Source organism: Protomyctophum parallelum (genome assembly GCF_964188405.1).
Source record: "Protomyctophum parallelum genome assembly, chromosome: 1".
In the NCBI taxonomy this organism is placed as follows: Eukaryota; Metazoa; Chordata; class Actinopteri; order Myctophiformes; family Myctophidae; genus Protomyctophum; species Protomyctophum parallelum.
The window spans coordinates 84,794,901-84,820,900 of record NC_139697.1 but is presented as its reverse complement, the minus strand read 5'-3'; the positions used below and the strand labels follow the sequence as shown (position 1 = coordinate 84,820,900).

Below are 26,000 nucleotides of genomic sequence, written 5' to 3'. Positions count from 1 at the left end.
ACGTGGTTAGAAACAAATGTTCAATCTTAAGGCTATAATCTAAGTGAAAATGCTTTAACAATAAGATTTGGTTAGAAATAGGCGCTAATTCACAACAACACTGAGGTATGTACACAAACAATATACCCCAAGATATATATTGATCATTTATATTAATTTAATTTTAAATGGTGTAGGCCTACTGTAAAGACAAGTATCCAAGTGTAAATAAAAAAGGAAATAGAAGCTTCAATTAATTTACTCATTTAGTAAGTTACTGATAGTTTTAATAAGACAATCTGTTTTTATAATAATTTATTTCAACATCTGAAATTCTGAATAATCCAGAAAATAAACAATCTGAACTTTCTTAATAAAGGCTTAACTCAATGGAGCCATGGTGCACATACTGTACAGTGCTAAAGACTGGGGAATGGCTTCTATGGCTCACAGTGTTGGACCATTGTCCATCCTATCTCAAGAGGATCAGGGCAAAATCAAGAGTCTGGAGGCTCACCAGAGGGAGATAAGGACACTCAACTTTCACCCAAGAGACCTGGTTCTGAATGGGTCCCGAGTCACAGCTATACTCCTTGAAAATACTCCCAGGGTTTCATCAGGACATCAAATTGTAATGAGCTTCGTGAAACAATGCGACTGAATCTCTGGCTCAGCGGGCAACAGAGAAACAATTCTGAGATTTAACAGATGCTTCAAAATGAATACACACAAGAAACATACAGTTCATAATGTTGGTGCATGCCGGTGGAACAGCGAACTAACATTAGTCCTTTTTGGATATTGTTTTAAATTCTGAATTTTAAATTCAACCACTAAATAAAAGCATGTTATTTTCCTTCAGCAGTGCACACATCATTTCTTGTTCAAGCCTTTGCATTCATGCACGTACAGTACCAAGTGCAATGTCTCAACTATGTTGAGATATCCTAGAGAATTTTGCAGTTGACAAATATTCATGGGAATGTGATGGCTAATGAATTATTTTATTTAATCAACAAATCCGTAATGTTGCATGCCGCAGAAACCAGCCTTTTCAGGTTGGTGAGGTTGAGATTTGAGAACTGAAAATGGTGTTGTTGATTTCATACAAGGTGCTATATCTATAGTTTACAAGAGATATGCATGGAAAAAACATAAACATTTATAATCAACTAAAGAATATTAGTCGACTAAGACCAAACCAAATGATTAATCGTCTATGAGATAACAGTCCTACTAATATGTTGTACATATATTGTAAATATGTTATGTGTGGAATTGTATTACTATATTTCTATCTGGTCTATACAATATGATACATGACATATCTCATCACAGCATATACACAATTCTGTTCAGTGCTTACTGCGTGCGTATACTGCTCACATCTTGTGAAGAACAACGCATGGGCACCCGAGGTTAGCTCACATCTGGTCTGAATCTATGCTCCTTATTTTGCTATTTTTACTTTTCATATTTATTTATTACCTTTTTTTTACTGTAATATTATATATTATACTTGTTTATATCTGCTGTATATATTTATTTAGTTTGAGATCAATCCACAAAGTCAAATTCTTTGTACGCAGTAAAATCGTACATGTAACTGAAAGCGATTTCTTTACCCACAGTGTACAGTGGGTCTCAAGTTAAATGAACAACCATGATTTTACTGTGTGCATGTGTATGTGTGTGTGTGTATGTGAACATACTTGGCCAATGTTTTCAGCAGGAACAAAATTACTTAAGTGTCACATGCTGTACACAAACATATCCTTTTCACTGTCTGCATGGATTCTATCCCCTGAGCATTTCATGCATTATAATAAATTATATAAATTCCATAGACGTTTTCAATAATGAGATCAACCAGCATTCATGAATCAACATTGGTTGCGTGATGTTTAGCAAACCCCTTTAAAGCTTTAATTACTTTCATTTCTCAGCTATGAACACCGGGACAAATAACTAGAACATTATGCTCTAACCTCAATCCTAATATATTTTGAATACCAATGAATTTTAAACAAGGGATAATGCTTCATTAAAAAGGTCTGTAGTGTTCTGTTCAGCCATGGGAAAATCCAGTCTCTCAGCATTTTCTGGTACCCCACCTGTGCCTGCCAAAAGTGCTGTATCTCACAGCAGGGGTCCCACCAGAAACAACAATCTCCATCCATTTCATGCACCATGAACCATTTGTTTATAACCTTTCTTCTATTGTGCTTTGAGGACTAAATTCTTTCAAGTGACAGATGGGTGGCACTTTTGAACATTATATGTGGTCTTAAAGGAGCGACTCAGACTCAGTCTGATTCTACTGACTAGTTACTACATTTTGACTGTTCATCCATGCATGAATCCTATCACAAATATACAAGTTAGTTATATGAGCCGATCCCTAAAAAAAACTAAGTTGTGTTGAGGATGAGTAAAAATGTTGTATTCCACAAACTATATGCAAACAATCTTAGAGAAAGAGAAACTCAATTTAGAAAAATATAAATCCTACAATGTGTCTATCTAGCTAAACATATACAAAACTGGTCAACTTTGTCTGATAAGTATAAAACTGGAAAATATATCAATTTCACCATGTATTGCCTGTGAATATGTGAACATTCTTCAACAACTAGACAAGCTTAAAAATACATATTTTCTCTCAATGTGGCACTGGCAGTCAGGACTCGTGCAGCTATTTCGTTGCACTAAATTAAATCATATCACAGTGTCTGATGACAAGGTGTTTGTTGAAAGAAGAGCAAAGCGGTGCGGTGAGCAGGTGTTGAGGCTATAGTGGATTGAAGTGAGTAATGCACATGAGGTGATGACAAGGTAAGAGTTCCCTTCTGAGTCCAAGCTGAAGCCCAATTCATATTTTGTAATATGGTTCTTTTTAGAGTATTTTGGTTCGTGAAAATAACCGATTGTTTAACAATTATGTATTATATATATAATATAATTATGTATACATCAACCAACCATTATTAAAAAGAAAATATGGTAGGCCTAACCCATTTGGATTTTTCTTTTCTTTTTCTGTTTAAAATATGTCATAAATGTATCTTGGATGTATCTTGTATCTTGGAAAAGCATTTTTTAAGGGCCCTACATTAAATAGCAAAAAGAAAAACACTGTTGAAGCCATAACACCCAAACAGTGTTAATTATGGAATGGGTCACAGCTGAAATGCGTTTGAAAATGGATAAAACTTTAATTGGATATACACTATGGTCATCATGGATATTAGCTATGTCAAAAACAAAGAGATAAATACAAATTTGCTATGTATTTTCTTGAGTGATATTTGTTGTTTATTTTGTCTCTATTCCATGAAATTCATATTGTAAGGCACTGTAGGCACATATAGTAAATACAAATTATAAATACATAATTGTACAATGTAATACATATACCGGTCATATAAGTTAGCGTTCCCTCTGCTGTCACCTCTCACTAAACATGGGGCCAAAGAGAAGTGGAAGAGCCATAGGGAGAGATGCCAGTGCCACAGGCTTCTAACCAGCACAATAGGAAAATTGTGCAGATACATCTGTTTCTTATGTTTTTTTGGGGGGGCTCTTTTCATAATGGCTGAAAGCGGTGTCAGTATACTTGGGCAATTTTATAATATAATATATATGACAATTACATCTTAAAGTATTACAAAAGCAGAAACAATCAAGTGAAATGACTAATCCATCCTACTTGCCTGCTGTTTCTAATGACTGTTCTTTTTTCTCTTCATCTTTTTTTGTACAGTGAAAACATTCGGAATGTTTTTCCCCAACTGGTGGGCTGGAACCAAACTATGGGCGAAAGGAATGTTTGTCTGTGCTGACAGTCAGACATGCATGTCTAAACAATATTCCTTTAATTACTAAGCACCCGCATCCACATGAAGTGATAGGCTATTTCGGGATAAAATCAATAAAACAAAGATGTAAGATACTTCAGGCTCTTTCAGTATGAATATAATTCATTTATATAGGATTCCTGCTCCTTTTCTTATCCACATCTTAAAATTGTTTAGACTGTCCAAATGTACTTTTTTATACATAATGACAACTTGACATCACTATAACTAAGAAGTAAGGACTGTATATTTGTAGGTATAGAATCCTTGCCTATACCGCGGTTTTCCCTTGAAAGGGGTCCTTGAAATAAAATCCACTTAAGCCTGCTGTCTTCCCCTCCAGAGTGTAGTTAAATCCTGGCTGTGTATGGACATGATTACAGAGTGCCACAGGTCTTACATCAGTGCAAAACCTTGACTTCCAGGAGGAAACCTGGTATATGGGTCAATTATGGCAATTTTTCGGTTTGCTTAGAAACAGAGGATGTCTTCCCTTTGCAAAGAAACACAGAGTCCAGCTCAGTTTCACCCCCTTAAGCCTAATTTATACTCTGTAGCCAAAATCAGTTCTCATCGGCAAGTGACACCGTCATGCAATGGAATATAAAATTGGCTTTACACTCTGTAAGAATGTTCACCCCTACATCAAAAGCAGAAACAGAGTAGAACCTGTACAAGGAGGTCCATCACTTTTGGCAGGGTGTGTCAGGATGGGGTTATAAGACTATATCGGTATGTTACTAGGCTGCACATGGCCACAGAATGGCCAGGACTGTTCTCCAGTCTGTGAACACAGCCGATTACCGGCTCACATTGGAGACAGATCCGTTTGCTCAGCAGCCGAACAAGGACATGGAGATGCACCTTTCACACTGACTGAACAGCAACAATCACGCCTTTGTCGGGGAGGGATCTGCTCTTACAACTCACAGGAAGAATACATGCCTCTTAAGTACATTGACTTACTTAAGGTTATCAGTGTTTAAGATATGAATGCCTCACATCAACACTCAAACAAATGTAAAAATATACTTGGGGTGGGGTGCCAGAAATGAAAGTTTTTCATGAGACCTCTTGGGGCGATGATTCTTATCTATGACATGACATATGGTAGTGTGAAGACCAAATTATTTGTTCATGGATATTCACAAACATTAGCAATGAGTAGCACATTTATCAGTCATGAGACGTTACCAAATGCTTTTAAGATAAACACAAAAGAACTTGCAGCAGCGTGATTTCAAATTATACTGACTACAAAGAAATGCAATAAAATTCAAACAGATGCACAAAGTCCACAAGCTACGTATGTTTAAACTGAGCAACAAAGACAAAGAACAATATCAGGCACTAGTATAAAGCTAGTACTCATTAGTTATGGTGACTGTGGTGCTCAAATTCATTTTGTAAACAGGCCCTGCAACAATATGTAAAGGATTTGATGAAAATGTAGTAGGCCTATAACTTTATGTACTCATGTTCAAAACAGTCCTTCTCAACTTTGTTTCCAGTTAAATCTACAATTAAATTAATTCCCAATTTCCCATTAATACAGAAAATAAGTAAACCTGGAATTTATACAAAGCAACAGCTTTCCTTAGTGGCAATGACTCTACGATGTGTAAATGACCATGAAGGTCAATAGAATTTCTGGCAAATTATTGACTGGAATGTTTTACAGCAAATATGCATAACTGTTTCTCAGAAGAAACTAAACATTAGCCAGATTTCAATAACAGGAATGGCATAAGTCTGAACATTTAGATGTGCATGAGCTACACAAAATGTGGCACATATACAGACGTGTTGAGCGAGTACTTCACCTGACTTTGATCATTTCCAGACAGTGTAGTATTGAGCCTTCCTGTGCAATTTCTGTTTCCCTTCCCATAAACGACCAAGATGGTGGACTTCCCTGATTAAGAAATCAATCATATTAAATCTAACCATCTCACCATTCCTTATGCAGAGCAAGTGTTTAGAACACTTCGAAGCCCTAAGTAACTTAAAACTAGGTAACTTCCCATAATTTGTATAGTATTTGAGTCCTGGTTAATTGTATGCCTTTTATAACAGCAAGATTTAATTTGTGCAATGTCAGTCAATGTGCTACTACCTAGAAAGATCAAATTAAGTAACTAATTAGATATAATTTTGAATTTGACCGATTCTTGAAAAAAAAAAAGTTGGAAGATGGGTTTGATATTTGAAAAGTCTACTTTTGACAAACGTGGTTCAGAAGATCAACAAGATATGCAATTAAATTGCTTAATGATAAAACCTTGTGTAGCTCTGGATAGTAGACAGATGAGATTTCTCCAGTTTCATTGGCTCACTGCGCCATCTTGTGTTATCTCACAGTACTGCATCAGCAGGTAAATGAAAACTTGACATGCAATGTATTGAAAACAAAGATGAAAACTATTAATCCTTTTGGAGATTTTTATTACTTTTTTGACAAATATATATGAAGGTTTTCCTTTCGAGGAAACATTCTTTTCAAGATACGTTTACAGCAAATCATTCCTATAAAGAGACAGAATCGTCTGATATCATCAGAAGATATATGATGGAACTAACCTATTTGTAAAAAAAGAAGGGAAAAAAAAGAAAAAAAGATAGTGGTGCAATTTCATACTTGCAATGAATCAATGAGAGTGATTTATTTAAAAGTCAAACGCATGATTTTTGGTAATGCTAAAAACAAACTAATTTCAAATGCCTGATGGGACAGTGCCATTTTCAAACACGATTTAAATTTCAAACTGTACTGTGATAGATGGGGTGGATTTTTAGTTTTGCATAAAGGCACACAAGCATTGATAACCCTCAGTTGAGCATTGCTTTTTGGCAAGACATTGGTCCCATTGGGCAGTACAATAATTGTTCAAACTACAGAAAAAGAAAAGTCTTTGCTTGCAAGAAAAAAAAATACATGAAATCTCAAACAATTAAGCTCAATAATGTACAGAGAAATATCAGGCGAGCTCAAAACCTGGGACCTACAGTAAATCAGGGCTGACGATACAATGGGTCAGAAGCATGGTGCTTCTCTGAAAAGCTTTGTGTTTAACTTTGATGGAAGACCTTCATCTATCAGAGAGGATGTAGTTGGTTTAGGGATCTCTCCTCCTGCTGTAGAAATGCCTGCAAGCTTCTTTTCCCCTGCCTGAAGTTGCTCTCCTTCCTTAAGAAGGGCATAATGATTAGAAGTCTGAGGAGAGTCTCAATGTTACTAAAACTCCTTATCTGCGAGGTCTTCAGAGTGTCAAGCACAGTAGTGGGCAGATAGCCTGCCAAGGGATCTAGCCATTTCTCCTTCCAGGACTTCATCTCAGTTTGGAGGGAGGTTTTGTCTGGCAAATCCTCTTTGTACTGGCGGAACACAATACCATCCACAACGCTGGTTTCAACTTTGGACATTGCAAAAGGCACAATCTCCAAACACTTCAAGGTATCCACTAACTGCTCTGTGAAAAGGTCAGTGACTTCTGAAATGGAGTGCTCTACAACCTTCTTGCTCATTGATTCTTTGTAAAAATCACTTAGGGGCTCTAAAAGCACAGAGTGCAACATTGGAACCTGGAGTTTAGAAGCCAGCTGCACAGCTTCCTTGAACCATGCCTTGTGTTGGGAGTCAAGATCACTTTTCAATTGACTGAGGGATGCTTTCAGACCGGGCAAGGTGTTTACTGCAAGCAGAATATCTAGGGGCTTGCCTAGAAGGGACTGACTTAGCTTCTTGGTTCTGCTCAGAACGTTCTTCAGCACCACTGCTGAGAAGATAAACTCAAAGTTTCTGACCGCATCAAAGAACTGTGATGCCTGCCGCCTGTCTGGGCCACTCCCTTCCCGCTTAAGCTCATTCAGGCAGAGCATCACTGCCTCTAAAAGCTCTACCATGACTTCATGCATGTCGTGGCTTTTATCCCAGTTTTTGATGAGTTTGTCCCTCAGCTCGGTACCCTTTCCCTCATCAAGCTGGAACACATGAATGATCATGTCTTCCAGTTTGTTCTGGCGCTGTGGGTCCTCTGTGAGCCAGAGCAACATGTTCTCCATCAAAACCTCACCACTGGCTGCTTCTTCTGCAGGGGACGACCTGGCCAGCCATACATTAAGGGACAAGGCAGAACTAAAGGTTTGGATAGCCTGGGGGTATTTCTTCGCTATTGCTGAACATACAGCCCTCATCTGAGCTCCTATTTCACCAACACTCAACAAGGCCTGTCCTCTACAATTTTCCATGGTGAGGCCCCATTTTTCTGACAGTGTTGTCTCAATAGCATGTGCAAGGAGAAGTGGGTCTTCATTGAATGGGATGAAAGCCAATGTCTCCTCACACTGGATGTCCTCTTTGTTTAAATACCTGACGCACAGGGGGACATATGGCACACTACCCACCTCAACAGCCTGCTCACTTATTATAGTGAAGAATTGAGAGTCCGAGAGCTCCTTGAGGATTTCTTCACGCTGGTGTGGTTCATAGAAAGACATGGTTGTTCTTGGTTCCTGAGTATCTTCTATTATCACAGCAATCACGTCATCAGTGGACAGCTCTGCTACACCGGAAGCATGCGTCTCACTCTCCATCGGTTCAACCACAGCTGGTCCTAATTCGTTTTTTAATTAAAGTGAACATGTGTTAAATCTTGTCTGAGTATCGTTCAACAAATATTGCAAAACGATACCAAAACTCAATACAGATTATTTGCATTGCAAAACAATACAAAGTAAAATGATACGATATGTTGCCGTTTACATTTCGATATACTTCGATTCTTGAAATTAAAATCGATTTTTCGATTCAGTTACTATATCGTTACACCCCTAGTTGATAGCATGCAAGTCATTTTTGTCACACAATACAGTCATACACGATTACAAATTAGGCTGTAGGTATCAAAATTAGGTACTGAATGACATGGACATGGAATGATATGGACACAAAGTGGGTGCCTATGGGCTATAGTTCCAAACATTGCTCCTATGGCTGGAACTATCCCATTGAGATAGAATGAGCACTTCCGCATTCCATTGTTACAATGGGAATCAACGCTAGTGTCACCACTCTTACTATATTACTCTGGATTAACCATACGTACTACCCTCCAAACCTTCAAAACCGCCCTCAAGACCCACCTCTTCAACATTGCCTTCCCTAGCTAACCCTTTTCACTGTCTTTTAATGATTTTTAGCTTCTAGTGATTATTTATTTTTTCTATTAAAGTTGTTTTTATTTGTGTTGTTCTCTGTAAAGACCCCCCATGTAAAGCGTCTTTGGGTACTCAGAAAAGCGCTATATAAGTTTGAGATATTATTATTATTATTATTAAAGTGAATATGTAGATGCCTAGATGATAATGAATGGATACAGACCATGGTTCTGAACTAAAATGGACACGTGCACATATTGGTTGGTGTCATGTGTCAAAGAATCCTTCCAACAAAACTCATTATGTTCAGGCCTTTAAGTTAATGTAGCTTTAACTTTACACACCATTCTTACACTGTTAAGTTTAGTCTACACATTACTTAAACTTTCTATGTGTAATAAACTGGGTCTGTGTTGACTCTGTACCATCTCTTTTCCTTCTACACCAAATCTCTTTGCCAAAAATAGCCAATCTACAAGCTCACACCTTGTGGATCTTGTATTTTTGGTGCATGTAAAGTACATTGTAGCCTAGTGTTCATCATAACATTTTCACTTACCATTGCCCAGTTGTTTCAGAATCAGTCCTCGAAAGGTTTCCTTCACCTAAAAACATAAAATAAACAATTTTCATTGACTATGCAATACTGTGTAAAAACGCCATTAATTAATTTACGACATAAAATATACAATTCTGACAAAAACGTTTTATATACAATTGCTACTGTGAACTTACCTGAGAAAGACACTGGCTGCTCTCTGGATGAAGTTCCATGCACTTCTCAATGATCTCTTCTAGTCCCTGCAGAGTCGGCTGATGAGTGAGGAGCATCACACAATCCGTTTTGCTTCCCTTACTAACAGTGCTCTCTAAAAGTTCCCTGATTGAATTCAGTGTTGTCTTCATCAAGTCACACTCTATGCTGACACTAGGCAACACGGCCACCAGTCTGAGCAGCAAGGTAATGGTGGGGTGGCTCTGTGACTCAGGGTGGAGTATCGTTTCAGCGATGGATGTGGGAGGCGCAACATCCTGGTACTTCTCCCTCCAGACAGTGGCCCAGTCATTGATTTCCTGCTCCACGGTGTCAGGGTCAGGGAGATCTGTCAGGTAAAGACTAAATGGCTTGTGTGTGGACTCTGGGAGGATGGCCTGGGGATTACATGATGGCAGCAAAGACAAGACAGATAGCGCTTTCAAGTGGCTGTCTGAGAAGCTGTAATTCATTTCTTCGATGAGACTTCTGAGCAGAGGAACACTCAGGTTCTCTCTGTAGTATATCTCAGGGGACTCATAGGCGTTGGCTTCCTCTGGGAAGCACACTTGTTCAGGAGCCACTTTAGTAGCAAGTTGATATGCCTGCTCAAACCAAGGGGCATGCACAGTACCGATGTTCTCCAGCATTTTGTTAAACGTCTCCATGATAGCAGGGATTTTCTCCACCTCACAGATGATGTCGGCAGGGTTGCCACAACGGAAGACAGTGCTGCAGTTACGGAGAGGGCCACAAGCATTCTTCAAGATCACAAGTGTGACTATGAAGTCTACACTTCTCAGAGCGGTAGAGAGAACTTGTGCATGCAAAGACTTTGCGCCTGTGGCACTGGAGCTGACAGATTCCAAGCAGCTCAGGATTCCCTCCAGTGTGTCAACAAGGATATCAAAGAAATCCTCCCTCTTCTTCCACCTCGAACAGCAAGTTTCTGGAATCTCCTCCAGGGCTTCCCTGGGTGTATTCAAGAGCCCATCAACAGCCTGTGCCAACTGCTCCTCCAAATCTGCAGAGTGGTCAAAGAACAGTAGCAAATCCTCCACAATATCTAGCATCTTTGTTACAGAAGGACAAGGCACATTTCCAACCAGCCAAGAGGCAAGGCCACAGGACTCACTAGGTGTGATGACAGACAGAGGATACTGCCGAAGGAAATTCAAAGACATTTTCTTCAGACTTTGGCAGCCGGAGCCCAAGTACATGAATGCTTGGCCACGACACTGGGACATTGGCAAGCCCCAGTCTTCGATGAGAATTTTGGCGAGACTCTTTGCTTGCCCGTCACTTTCACAGGTTTCATCAAATGGTAAGAAACCAATGAGCTCCACTTTCGGAGCTGAATCACCCACATACCTTACAAATGCAGGTAGAAAGGTCTTGTCGGCAACTGTAACAGACTTGTCTGTAATAAGAGAGAAGAAGGGTGACTCCTGGATTTCCTGGAGTATGACATCTCTGATTGCTTTTATGAGCATTTTCATCATTTCTTCCTCAGCTACGGCAGGGGTGGATTTTCCATCATATCCAAACCACTGACAGTTACCGAGCTCCTCCTGGATGAACGTTTCTTGGTCCTCTTTAGAGATTTCAGACAGACTGCTATTCTTCTTCCCCAGTGATGCAGCTAGTTTGAAAACGGTCTCCAAACTTGGGCGATTATCTCCTCTATGGCTGTTCTCATCTTGTGGGTTAACGTCCTCTGCCTCTTTTCTGGCTGTACTTTGCTGAATCATGAGTTCCTCTGCCTCTTCTTTGACGTGATCAACTAAAAGAAAATCCAGAAGAACACATCAAGACACCAGAATTAGTCAATGTAGCCTCTTAAGACAAACTGAACTACACTCTACGCAGTAAAACTTTTTCACGTAATGGACCCCCAAAATGATATATACACTCGCATCTCAAAACACAATACATCCTGTTACACTAGTGCCAGTCAAATGGGCGAAGAGATCCTCTGCAACCTAGGAAAAATAAAGAGGAAGGTGCATGGAGGTGTGGCCCGGTCTCCTGCGGGAGGTTTGCACATGTGCAGTGTAAACAGGAACTGCAATTTTTTGTGGATTTTCCATGTTCTTTTGATGCTCGCTTTGATTGTAACTTTTATTTTTGTGAAATGACAAAGGAACATGGAAACTGTTCATTCAAGTGCTGTGGATGATATAAAACATTTGAAAAGGGAAGGGTGACTGCTGTTTAATTCTCAACGGTTCTGGATCTTATTATTTACATCTCAAGTTATGAGCTTTCTATCTAGCACCTCTGCTGGAACACTCCATCGCAGTTCCCGTTTACACTGAGCATGTGCAAACCTCCCGCAGGAGACCGGGCCACACCTCCGTGCACCTTCCTCTTTATTTTTCCTAGTCTGCAACCAAGGAAGCTCTTAGAAGGAAGTGAAGTGGTCACGTGACTGGGCTGCGCCATGACACTTTCATGGACACTTTCACGGGAGCCAAACTACACCCGGAAGTTCGGCAGAATGCACTGGAGCCAATGAGAGCTCAGTGACCAGCTCATGAACAAACATTATTTATGAATGACTGAGACCTTTTGTAAAGTGATCACTTCTGGAAAATAAAATAATATATATAACACGTTATTTTAGGCTGTCTTATTTTTTTATGTGCATACTACTTAATGTGATTTATTTTTTCAAAGAGCAGAGAGCAGCCCAGGCAGAAAACTTACTATGTGCTCTTCTATAAATACCTCAATAAAAATAAATAGTTATTAAGTCGAAAAACAACCACTCTGAAAAAACGTGTGATATCACTTATATCGTTCATGTATAATGTTTGTTATAAGCTGGTCCAGCCGGCTCCATTCACTGCCATGTATTCATTGCACTACCGGTGTGAGTTTGGCTCCCATGAAAGTGTCCATGAAAGTGTCATGGCGCAGCCCAGTCACGTGACCACTTCACTTCCTTCTAAGAGCTTCCTTGTCTGCAACCAGTAAGTGCAGCCCCCCAGGAACCTCAATGGGGTTGTTTTGATCCGCAGATAATAACCTTCCAAACACTGGATTTTGGCTAATTTTGAGAAGGAAAAAAGTTATAAGCTGGCGCGTGCACATCAGATCCGTATGTAGGCTGTCTAACAAATGAAATTAAAGAATGACGAATGATGCACCAAATATTCGTCCGGAGAAGATATTCGTCAGAAAATGGCTAGAAATGCATTTTCGGCCAATTCGGTTTCGGCCCCAATAGGCAGAAAATGTATCACCGAATAGTATATGCAATTAATGCATTCAAAAGAGCTGAATAAATGTTTTATGGACCCATAATAGTGATTATTATTTTTTGCCATTAAAGTTTTGCCATAACCATTTATTTTGCCATAAATCAGATAGCTTTAAGGTACGGCCATGACAGCAATTCGGCCAAGACATTCCCTTTCGGTGCATCCCATATATATATATATATATAGTTTTTTTTTATTCAAAATTTCACGATCTACATTCTACAAGCTCAAAGCTTGGCACGAAGTTACTTGATTTAAGCTTGTATATCTGCTATTTTTGAATAGTTAAAATCTAAAATGACACTGATGCTTTACCGTTTTAATGGGTTAAGTGAAAATCATTACACTCAGTAATAATAGTGTAAATTGATCACAACAATACCTTCCATATTGTTCTCAGCGTTCTTCATGAGACCTTTCGATTCCTTGTCCTGAAAATACATAATCAGAGAGACAATAATAAACCATCAAATCAATCAATGTAATTAAAAGACAAACTTAATTCAGTGCAATATGTAAGGCAAAGCTAAATGAACAATATTTACCAAGCAGATGCCCTCTAAGGCTTGAGGGGTGATCTTCAGGCACCGACTCACCATCCGGTCAAGGTCTCTGTTGAAGTCAGTGCTCACCTGCAGCATAGCCAGGCATGGGGTCCTGTCTTTGGGGCTGGTATTCCTCAAGTACTCTTGGAACATCTTGTGCCGCATTACTGTCCCACAATCCTCGAGGGCTGTACTGGGTAAAACGGACATGATCCTCAGTAGAGTATTGATGTTCCCAAAGAACTGCATGAGTGGCAGACGCAGTGTATGAAATATCGTATCTGGGATGGTTACAGATGCAACTTTGGTCTTCCATGTCACTCTCCAGCAGCACAGCTCCGTGGAAAAGTTATCAGGATCAGGAAGATCACTGCTGTAGAGAGGAGGCTTTGACTTCAAGCTCTCAAACATGTAACTTACAGTTACAGAGCACGGAACCAAGGAAAGGAAGTTCAGAGCTTCCTTGTGGTCATCTGAAAATTGATCCTTCACTGCATTGATCAGGTTATCCATAAGAGGCACACTCAATGCATCCTTGTAATAACCGACTGGCTTCATCATGTTATCCATTTGCAAAGAGGAGTTTTCAGGTACATCAATCTGCACTCTTAAACTCTGTGCCATAGCACAAGCTTCATCAAACCAGTTCTGGTGAAACACCTTCATATTCGTTTTCACTCGGTTCAGTGTGGCCACAACACCACTGATTTGGCAAAGTTGGGAGGCAGCACTGAAATGGTCCTTCTGGAGGGCTGCACTCAACTCTCGGGTGAATGAGGAACTGTTCTTCAAGATAACCATGGCAATGATGAAATCAAAATCCATTATCTTGCGCAAAAGTGTGTGAGCATGATCAGACACGAAAGCTTTCCATCTTTGTGGATTGTTCTTGATTTTCTCTAGACATTCAACCAAGGGCTCTAGCATCTGCACAAACACCTCGTAAGAATCATGCTTTTCCTGCCAATGACTGCAGAACTTCCCTTGCAGTTCTTGGATTTTCTCGAAGCTCTCTCTGAGACCAAAAGCAATGACATGGTCCAACTGTTTTTCAAGAAGGGCACTATCACCAAAAAACGTCAAGACCTCCTCAAAAGTATCCAGAGCCCTTTTAATTGCCGGCACGGGGATGGATTTTGACCACCACGTGTTGAAGGAATAGCAAGAGCAGTGGGTGCATATAGCAAGGGGGTATGTCTCCTGGATTTTGCAGGCAAAAGCTTTTAGCTTATAAGACATATCGCCAGAGCCCAAGTAGGCTTGGCCTCTACAGTAATTGAAATCGAGACGCCACTCTTGTGTAACTATTTCTAACAGGCACGACTGCATGACTTCACAGTCAAGATCCGAGTCAAGGAATCCCATCAGCTCTAATCTCATGACATCAAAACTGTCAACAAACCTAAGAAATAGGGGGAGATAATCTTTTTCCCCAAACTTCACAACACGGTCAATGAACAAGGAGAAGAATGAATTCCCCACTTCCATGATTATTCCTTCCCTGACTGCACCCTCGCAAACGGTGAGAACCTCTTTCATCTCAGACTTGGACACATACTCTTGTTCGGCAGAAACTTCACCAGCTTTCCTGCTGTGGTGGCTACTTGCAGCACTTACTGCAATCTGCAATGCAGATTTGAGAGCTTCTCTATCAGTCTCTGCACACTTCATCTCTACAAGTTTTTCACTCTCCATTTCCAGGGTCATGATTTGCACTTCTTCTTCATTGTCCCGCTCAGTATTGGTTCCATCACTTTCTAAGGCGAGTGCTGTAATGAAGATGTGAGAATGTTTATCAGGCAAGATTACAAATTAAAAATAAACAATTGTGTGTTAAAAGACAGATTATGGTGTTTTGGGTAACTTAAATGGCTGCCATGGGCTTACTTATACTTTAATGACGGAACATAATGTTCAGTTTTTATAAAAGAATGTTAATTGTATTGAAATTAAATTAAGTTTGACTGTGGAAAAATACAATTGGAATTACTGACAGCTATGCATAAATCTCACCTTCAGGAAGTTTTTCTTCTTTGCCATCGCCCTAAAAATAAAGACAATTAAACAATTAAAATATTTTCTTTAAAGGATATGTCATGTTCATGACACCAAAACCGTGCAAACTATGACAAGCAATTGACTAATACTCCATTTTACTTACCATTTGCAGCAACTGCAATATATCAGGATGCTTTTGCACATAGGATTCCACCATTTGCTCAACACTGAAGTGCACGTCTTGGTTTACAAAGACATATGCCATGCTACACCGCCTCTGGTCCTCCGGTGTGCCCGTTAGGTAGGAATGACATCGCTCCAGCACCATGTTGTACTGCCCATACACGTCTGCCTCTGCATTCACACATGGAACAGTGCCCAGCACTCTCAGCAGACTCTGCACATTTGGGTAAAACCCTATGTCTGGAATTTTCAGTGTAGCAAAGACAGTGGTCGGCAAAATCCTGCGTTTGCTGGCATGCCTCCACTTCACTTCCCAACAGCCAAGCTCTTCATAGAATGTGTCAGGCCTGGCGAGGTTGTTTAAATTTGCATCTGCCACTTTATCCCGTCGAATACTGAAATTGTGATCGGCCATGTAAGAAGGCACCAGTGAGAGCCATCGAAGAATTCTCCCCATTTCAGTACTGAACACTCTCTTTACCTCTGCTACAAGGTACTGCAGGATGGGCCTGCTCAGCGTTTCTTTGTACAAGTCCTCCATGGGGGTTTCATCCTTAGTTTCTTCGTTTGTCTCCAATAAGATCTCTGGCTTAGTGACCTCAACTCCCAGCTTCCTTGCTCGGCCAACTGCATCTGAGAACCACTTCCTGTGGAGTATTGAAATCTCCTGCTGATATTTGTTTACCAGCTTTAGGGCATTGGAAATTGTGTACTGCAAGGTGCTGCTGATGCTTATGACTCCCTTGAGACTTGAATTTAGAATGCTCACACAACAGAGAGTGTTCTTCAGAACAACAAGGGTAATGATGAAATTGAAATTCTTCAGAATGGGCTTCAGCCGTGCCATCTGTTCAGCAGTGTCTTCGTCCACCTTTGAGATCATCTCATTGATGCAGTTCAGGAATGGTTCAAGAATCTCCAACATGGTCTGAAAAGCATCTGTTCCATACTCCCACCTACCATGGCTGGCCTCCTTGATTCTGTCTGCTTCACCTTTAATATGCCCATATGTCATCTGGATCTTTCCATCCAATCTCTTGCAGAGCTCTGGCGTTCTCCTGAGTAGCGCAGCCACCTCCTCAACAGTATCTGCAACTTTCTGAATTGAAGCGACAGGCATGCAGCGGATAATCCAAATGTTGAAGGCATACGGGTCACTGGGTGCCAGCACTACTTGGGGAAACTCCTGAAGAATCTTGCAGGTCAGGTCTCGCATCTTCTGACACATGCTGCCTGTAACCAGATAGGTGAGTCCTCGACAGTGCTCCATTCGCAGGCCCCACCTATTTCTCAACTCTGAGATGAGAATATAAAACAGACCCTCAGCATCTTCATCACAAGGCAAGAAACCAACAAGGTGTTTTTGAGGGAACCCCGTTACTGTGACAGACCTAACGAAAACTGGGATTTGCTGCTTGCCCTCTATGATGGTTACATCTTGGAGCAAAATGGAGAAGAATCGTGCTTGACGTAGGCTGCTCTGTATCTCTTCCCGCATGAGGTCCTCACTGAACTGAAGGATTTCCTTCTGGTCAATTTTCTCCACACAGATGGGATTGAGAGTCTGCCGACCTCGTGCACTTCCCATTTGCTCATCCGCACTGGTATTTGCACCATTAATGCTGAATCCAGTGAGCGCAAGGATTTCTTTGAAATAGACTATTAGGATCTCTTTTGCGTTGGTGGTGGCTACATTGTCGGGCACCTGGCCATCTTGTTGTGATTCATAATTCACACTGTTCTCTCCAGATACTTCATTTGCTTCCTCAGTCCCAGTGGGGGTTAATGCACTTTCTGATTGGAAAAACAAAATATTATAAATATTAACAGTAGTCACAACTATACGATGCAAAGAAACGTTCAGAACAGGCAAGGCATTTATCCTAATCTTTTGGTCTGAAGATGAAACAAACGTACCTTTAGTTTTCTTCACAGCAGAAGGTTCCTCTTGCGTCTGAGAAAACAAAAGAAATGGACATTCAAAAGGTATTGAGGTAGTACACAGAGCTCACTACTTTTGGTCAAATTAGTCCAAGCAATGCAGAGTAAATAAATTAAATAAAAACATTAGTTGCACGAGGAACTACATCATTACTAGGGGTGCACCGATGCATCGGCCGACAATCGGTAGGGGCCGATGTTTGCCTTGTTAACTGCCATCTAACTACGTGCATCTGTAAAAAACTTGACTTTCACCGATGGCAGTAGCCGATGTTCTGCTCTGCAGGCAAATCCGGTAATACACCCTTGTAGGGAGATGTATAGAGCGGCTGCGTGTCGCTCAGTGTAGGCTACCGAGTGGTGATATTCCTCCTCCCCGGTTAATTTCACTGATGTGTACAACCTTTATTCAAATAGTTGAAAATGTATTCATTACAAAACTGAGCACATGTATTTTTGATCTATAAGGCCAAACCTCATTTGAAAGAATATATTCAGAGTAGGCTATATGATAGCCTTTTAAAATCTTTATAATATTAGAATTTTACACAGCTGTGCTACCAAACTAATTACATCACAGTCTGTTTGCACAGATCTGGGTCAAATCAATTAAGCAGCAGGAGCTGCCTATAAGCTCAATATTAAATAAAAAAAGACTAAAGACTTTGCCTGCTATGTATGTTTATACATACCTTTTTAATTTTGCACTAAAAAACATGCTTGACAAGAACTGTAACCAAATAATGGCCCGGTGCAGACCGGTGCAAAAATAAACTAGAAAAAGTGCCCTTCTGGGCACAGGTCTCCACCAGGAGGATAGGAATATTTAGGAGTAATATAAACATGTTTTTTGTTTGTTTGTTCCAATCTTTGCCAATCAGGATGGAATATGGGAAATGGTGCAGATCCGTGTTGATGGCACGCATGCACAATCCACCTGTTGGTGGCGCTATAACAGGGCAATGTGAAATGGGTGGGCTATATTCCTCAGCCTAGTAGGAAAGTGCGTGAAAGATTTCACGTGAAATTGCACGCTGCGTTCATGATTTGAGGTTTTTTGTTCAAAACAGGCCAATCCTGCAAAATTTGAAAGCCAATGTTAGCCAATTAGGATGGAATATGAAATATCAGACACATCCGTCTTGAGCACATGACTATGGAGATACTGTGTAACGATTTGTGGGATTTTTGGACAAAATCTGTAGGTGTACTGTGCAAAAACTTGTTTTGCACAAAGCGGCCTCCTGCTGGCGCTATAACAGGCCGTTCTGGAAATCTTGGGGCAGAGGTTCATCGTTGGCATCCAGGGAGTGTGTGTGCAAAATGTGGCATCGACCGGGTTAACGGTGGCCGAGATTAGCTTGTCACGGACGGACACACGGACACACGGACGGACGGACGGAGTGCAAAACATACTCTCTCCCCATGCCTTCGGCCTGGTGGAGACAACAATAACGGCCTACTGCAAATAGCAGCCTAGTTCCTTATAAACGACGGGTCCAAATCGATTTTGCATATTAACAGCCCGGGCTACCATTTGGAAAAATACGGTATACAAACATGGCGACTATCGGTGCACCCCTAATCATTACTGTAAATAAGATTACATTGTCTATTGTCCAAGTGGATAAAGACAATGGATAGAAATTTAGAAAGACAAAATATTATTACATGTATAATCTGGGTATATAATTTTGTTCAATTAGTTTGAACTATGATGTAATTTAGCAGTGATTATCAAACTTTTTAGGCCCCCATGATTGATTTGCATTAGGGTCAGAGACCCCCACTTGATACCATTTTGAGCTCTGGGACCCCCAATCTAACACTAGTATCATCAGTGTCAATTTAATTCTGAGCACATACAAATGGAACCAAATGAGTCCAATTGGTTCCATTTGTACGCTCTCTGGGTTACAGACACATACAGTAAGGGTCCATTTAGGGCTAAATTGCGCTCCGGTACCTGTAGAGGGCGCTCCGGTACCTGTAGAGGGCGCTCCGCTACCTAGCGTGACTAATCTGACCATAATATGGTCAGATAGGGACATATGTGATCATTTGTCAATTTTGGGGGAGAACCATAGAGTATATATGAATAGAGAAGACACCCGAGTTCTCCTCCCATCCACTTGCATTAAGTTGCTCAAAAGCGCATGAGGCGATTTCACTCCTCCTTCCTGGTAGGAACAGAGTGCATTCTGGGACGGATTGCAATGGTGAGTGGCCCCAAACACATGAACACACGAGCGTCGTCCGTCGTGAACGTGTACAATGATAGTCAACGGACAGCGCGTTCATGTGTTTGGGGCCAGGCTGCAATACCTTCATTCGGCCACTATGTCCATTTCGCCTTAGGGTTTCCTCTGGGTGCCTTCTCTATTCATATATACTCTAAGGGGAGAACAGCTTCAGAAACTGCCACCAGGGCCAGGGGGTGGGCCGTGCCCACGCATGTGTGTTAAGTTAAGGGAACACCCACCAAAACCACAACAAACAGCGAAACAAGTCAAGTCTTTTTTTAGCAACGCTATAGTATACTGGAAATTGTAATGAATTAATGAAATATGGGAGGAGGCAAGGGAGGAAACTACGACAGACAGGCTTTGTTAGGATTCAGGAGGATGCTTCTTTGGTAAAGTAAATGTTTCTATGTATGAGCTATAACATAAAATTCAACTTTTCCAATTTCTTTGGTGTGTTTTTTTAGCTACTGTGTATTTTCTATCCCCACAAATATGCAATTTTGAATCAGGATTTCACATCATATAGGGGCTTTTATGGAAATATCTCAGGAACAGCTCAACTGATTTGGTCATATTTTTGTAATTTTGTATAATTCCTCCATCTCTTCAGTCTTCAGTTCCAAATTTGCATTTCAACTTTCTTTACAATGTTGCAACGTTACATTGTTGATTTTCCAAGGTGGCATGGAATGGAAACAAGCCTGTGTTTATCTAGCATCAGTATTATAATGACTCAACTATTAAATAATAGCATATCAGCACCCCCACCACCTCAGGACATTGTACTGCAGCTAAAACAGCTTCAGAAGCAAAAAAGAAATGCCATGGAATGGTTATATCAGAGTTGTGATTGAGGCTCAAAACATTAGAAGTAAGTTTGAGGGACATGGACAATATATTAAATATTAAAAACAGTTAAAATTCATGTTATAGCTGCTAAATTGACAAAACACTAACTAACTAAATTGACACTGCACTTGCTGCCCTTGTTCCTCGAGACACGAGACTAACTTGGAACTATACACAGTTGACTTGTCTACTATTGTAGCGTTCCGAGGCTTAGGGCATTAACCCGGTAAGGTGCCAAATTTTGCACGCACACTCCCTGGATGCCAACGATGAAACTCTGCCCCACATTTTCCAGAACGGCCTGTTATAGCGCCACCAGGAGGCCGACATTTGAAAAACACATTTTTTGATATTACTCCTTCAGATTCTGTCCAGAAATCCCAGAAATCGTAACACAGTATCTCTATAGTCATGTTCAAGACGGATCTGTCCGATATTTCATATTAAATCTTAATTGGCTAACATTGGCTTTCAAAGTTTGCAGCATTGGCCCGTTTTGAACAAAAAACCTCAAATCATGAACGCAGCGTGCAATTTAAATGAAATCTTTCACAGACTTTCCTACTAGGCTGAGGAATATATCCCACCATTTTCACATTGGCCTGTTACACATTGGCCGAGGGGCAGAGGTCGTTAACAATAGATCATGCACGGCAAAACGCAGCCAACAACAATGCACTGACGTTCACCTCTTGCGTCATCATACAGTGACAGACTTCAGTTCAGGCAAGAGCAATCTACCCCCCTGAGCTTCTGTGGTGGGGAGGCGGCCGCGAATAGGCCGAAATAAACGCATAAAACGGTTCACATGCACGTGTACGAACATGAATTCGCACATACACTGCACCTATTGACTAACTATCAATCAGTTGGAGGGGACACCTGGGAACCCCCTCAAAGACCCCACTTTGAGAACCACTGGCTTAGAGGAGCAGTTATCTTTTCCATTTTATTTATTAGTTTTTGTGTTGAATATGAGTTCTCAAGGCACAAGATGTCTTACCCACATATATTGGACTGTATTGGATAAAACCCCAATAGTCAAATTTAGTGAGGAAGCCCATTTATTTTGTTACAAAAATAATTAACAATATCGTATCATGAAATGAAACACTTACAGGATGTGCTCGTTTCCTGTTGCAAGTTGATGGATTGTTTGAAGGTGGTGTGAAGTCAAATATTGTTGGAATGGCATCTTCCTTCAAGACACAACTGGAAGCACTCTGAAACACAAATAGTAAGAGTTTATACATCGATTATGATTTAGTATGTTTATTTGGTTTGAGCTTTTGCCTACAAAACACACCTCTGCCACATCATAATGGGCAAAATATGGGTTTATATGAGCCAAGTTTATATGGGTGCATTTATTTTTGTAATAAATGTGCCGATATCTATTAGCTAGGTAGCCTGTGCATAAATGTATTTACGTGAAAACATATTGAGCTGCTCGTTTGATTAGCTGTAACCACCAGGAAGTAAAACTGATCTACCCCTGGCCTCTGTAGCTGCACCACCAGGAAGTAAAACTGATCTACACCTGGCCTCTGTACTCTGTAGCTGCTGTAGAGTAGAAACTATCATGGTAAAACAGATCACACAGGAGGGACTACAAAATAACAGTGGAACTTGTGGAAGAGGGGACATTTAGATGTTTCATCACTTTAGTGTTTTTTTACAGGCAATATTGCCACTGCTTTGTCTGAAGCAAGATTAGCTTATCAGCCGAATTATTTGCAAAGCCAGGAGTGCTTGCTGTGGTTGGCTTTAGGTGTACTTACTTCAGACTATTTAAATAACCCATCACACTGTGGGTGCATTTTGTTTGTCAATTTTCAAAGTTAAAGCTCTGCAATCAATGCCGTTTGGTAGCGGCAATATTTTAATATGATTGATGACTTCACTCCAGTGTCTCCTAAACAGACTAGAGACTACTACAGATTACTACAGACTTGCAGGCGAAAGAAGTCGTGAGATCAGTCAGTCATTTGGGGGGTGACTGTTAAGTGAGTGGCGTTCTTATCATTATACATCATATTCCATGCTCAGTCAATCAGCTGAGCACATTCCGTGCTCATACGGACAGACACATCACATACACAAAGCTGTGCATGCCACTCAAAGTGACTGAATGCACAGAGCCGACACTAAGTCACAGACAGACGGCTACTATGGCGCTACAGTGTCTTTTTCAACACCACATGAACACATGCAATGTATTTTTCAACAACACATAAGCATCATGCACAACATTTGAGAAATTATAAAGATAATGACTGCACTGCAGGGTGCTTAGGGCATGGGCACAAGTTTATTTGTATTTTATAATATGGCGTATTTAATATGTATAATGTTAATAAAACAATAAACACAGCATGCCTACAGCACAGTGAGCACACTTCAACTAATGATCGATAATATAATAGCTAGAATGATTAGGGAAAAAATGGAAGCCTATCATTTCAGTTTGAGTTACTGTATGATTATTCACTTCACAAGCCTTGCACATCCACAAAGTAAGCTAATCCAATGTTTCAGCATCCTCATTTTCAATTGATAAAATGACCAATCTCTAAGAGCCTACAGCGAAAGTGAAACCTACCCCACTGCCTGCCGACAAATTATAATTATTATGACATGACTAAGAATTGTCAAGTAAACACGTTTATTTTAAATAAAGGCTCTCATTTTTTATTTTTTTTTGGCTGCAACATTCAGTTTTTTAGCCGGAAAAAATAATTAGATAAAATCCCTAATAACCCTACTCTGCTGAACCATTTGCACTTCCCTGAGGTCAATCAGCTAAAGCTTACCTGATGGGAGATCAATGAGGGCTCAAAGTGTTTTGCACAAAGTCTGTAGAGCTCGTGCAACTGTTCTGGAGGTTTTGATGCCAAGTCCTGGCGATGACAGTTGTTCAGCCATTGTTTACATCTGTGAAATGAAAGGTTAAGAAATTATAGACATTATATCATGACAAGAAGCAGTAATGTTACAAAGAAATAAAAAATATATATGTAATTGTATTAGACTACATTTCACACAGAATAAAGCATGTTTTATTATCCCTGCAATTTTTGAAGTATTTTGTAGGGTAAAGGGTTCAATGGGTAAAACAAAGTTTCACAGTACGGATTAATTTGACATAGCTTCATGCACTCAGGAGGACTTTTACTGCTTGTGATGTTTTGCCAATTAATTTCACCCATATAAAATTGCAGGTGTAGGTGCAGTGTCTGTTGCTGGGTAGTGGGTAGTATTAACAGCACAAGAAAGGTACTTCTATAACTATTCAGTCAAAAATAATTAAATAAAAAATAAAACGAGGGTGATTACAAAATATATGTATTATTAGTTAATCAGAGAAGTCAGACCATTAAAGCATACCTAAAAATAATTTGAAATAAAATATATGGCAACTTTATGTGAAATTCACTCCTTCCAGAAATATAGGTCTGAGTGACGTTTGAGCAATAGGAGTTCAGTTTCAGCACTATAATTTCCAATACTTATAAGCAATGTTTACTACGAGTTATTTATTCAATATATAAATCAATATTTTTAAGTGAATAGCCCTGCAAATCGATTTTGTCACAAAATGAGCACAAATGAAGTGACAGCTCAGTAGGGGGCGCCATACTGCAATTCCCGGAGAGGAACTTTTATTGTAACCTTCATTCAAAACTAAACCATCATAAGACTAGTAGTAGTAGTAGACTACCTTTTCCTGGTAAAGTACAGACAGTTTTCAAGTTCTACAATCCACAAATGGACTGCGCAGATTAAAGTGAATGTAACATGGCCTAGATGACGATAGCAAGATTATAGCTGGTGGTTGGGAAATTAATTTCCGTAGGGCCCCAGGTTATCAGTCAATGGACTAAAACAACATTGAACCACAGTGGGTGGGTGTCACACGCATTGATGGCGATGTTAATTACATAACTAAAAGTTTAGTTTGTGCTTTATTTGAAGCGTCTTTGGTTGTATATACAAAGATACCATTTGGCCAATTATTATTCATGCGCATAGAGCAAACGGTGAAAAAGAACAGAGTGATTTTCACAGGGACTTTTCTTTCAGGAATAGTCTGCGCCATTTTCAAGAGTTGTCACTAGTAGCTAGCGTGCTGCCTGCTAGCCTCCTGCTAATGGTGGATGTTCTGTTCTGCACACCCTGTACAGGCTCATTTATAAACTACACCATCCACGCAAACTCACCTTTCTGGGTCTACGGGGAAGCTGAAAAGAGGAGTCGCGTTGTCCGATGATGAGTCCTCTCTATGAAATCCACAGTTCGTTGCGGCACAGCAGTCAGTCATTTTGGACTGCATGTACCTAGCTAGCTGGCTAGCTAGTAGCTAGCACGCTAACTGGCGGCTGCAAGCTTGCTAGCCTAATGCAAACCTGTGTCTATCTACTGTGTACTAGCACAGCATGATGCCTCATGCAACAGAGATGAATAACACTGGAATCGACACGTGGACTTTTCTAAACTCGTCGAAATTCAACCATATGAGCTGAGAAACCAACTCATTTCCTTTCTTTCAAAAGTTGATGCTGCGTGATGTGCCAGAAAAGCGTGCAACGACATAAACCAGGAACTAAGTGCAGGGAATTACTTGGCCAGCAGAGGGCAGAGTGAGGCAAACGTTGACCACGCTTGTAGATCTGCTTCCTTCCTGCTGCTCAGCTCACAGCCAAAGATAGTTTATTCCTCACATTTTCTGGCAATGGTCTAAATTCTACAGCATAGTTCTAGTCTCTCTCTCTCTCTCTCACACACACACACACACACACACACAAAGGGGTCCTTGTGGGGGAGCAAAATGTATAAGCATGACTATTCTATTCAAATCATAAGGTTTCACGTTCTCCACTCTGTACAAAATAAAAAAAAATCTCTTAAGGGTTCCTGGCACAAAATCTGTCAGATGGGGGTCTGCAGTTTATATAATCTGTCAGATGGGATCTACAGGTTATTACAAACATTTTGGGGGCAGTTATAAACTTATAAACACTGGTGTAGCCCACTTCTCATACACTCCCTCACCAGCATGTGTACTAGTATTATTTTACTGCAAAATTGAAGGTACAGTTTGTACCTGTGTAATGATTATTTTATTTGAAAATTAAATATCCCTTTAAATATACTCCCAGTTAAATTAACCATATGGAGTTTAATGTGCGCAACCTGAACCCAGGGATCACAATTTCTTACCCATC

At 40.3% G+C, this 26,000-nt stretch overlaps 2 protein-coding genes across 2 annotated transcripts in view; both read right to left on the bottom strand.

Annotated features, from left to right (window-relative positions):
• Positions 1–26,000, bottom strand: part of thap12a (THAP domain containing 12a) — a 403,705-nt gene that overhangs the window by 371,040 nt on the left and 6,665 nt on the right. The gene's annotated exons all lie outside the window — the stretch shown is intronic.
• Positions 6,265–25,366, bottom strand: LOC310867571 (uncharacterized protein). The gene is made up of 11 exons (XM_083777686.1): positions 24,996–25,366; positions 23,589–23,709; positions 21,894–21,998; positions 17,657–17,693; positions 15,720–17,533; positions 15,572–15,602; positions 13,559–15,327; positions 13,396–13,444; positions 9,729–11,530; positions 9,553–9,598; positions 6,265–8,449 (listed from the first exon to the last, which is right to left on the bottom strand). Exons 1-11 carry the CDS (start codon positions 25,106–25,108, stop codon positions 6,933–6,935), a joined length of 7,404 nt encoding a protein of 2,467 aa, XP_083633812.1. The 5' UTR covers positions 25,109–25,366; the 3' UTR covers positions 6,265–6,932.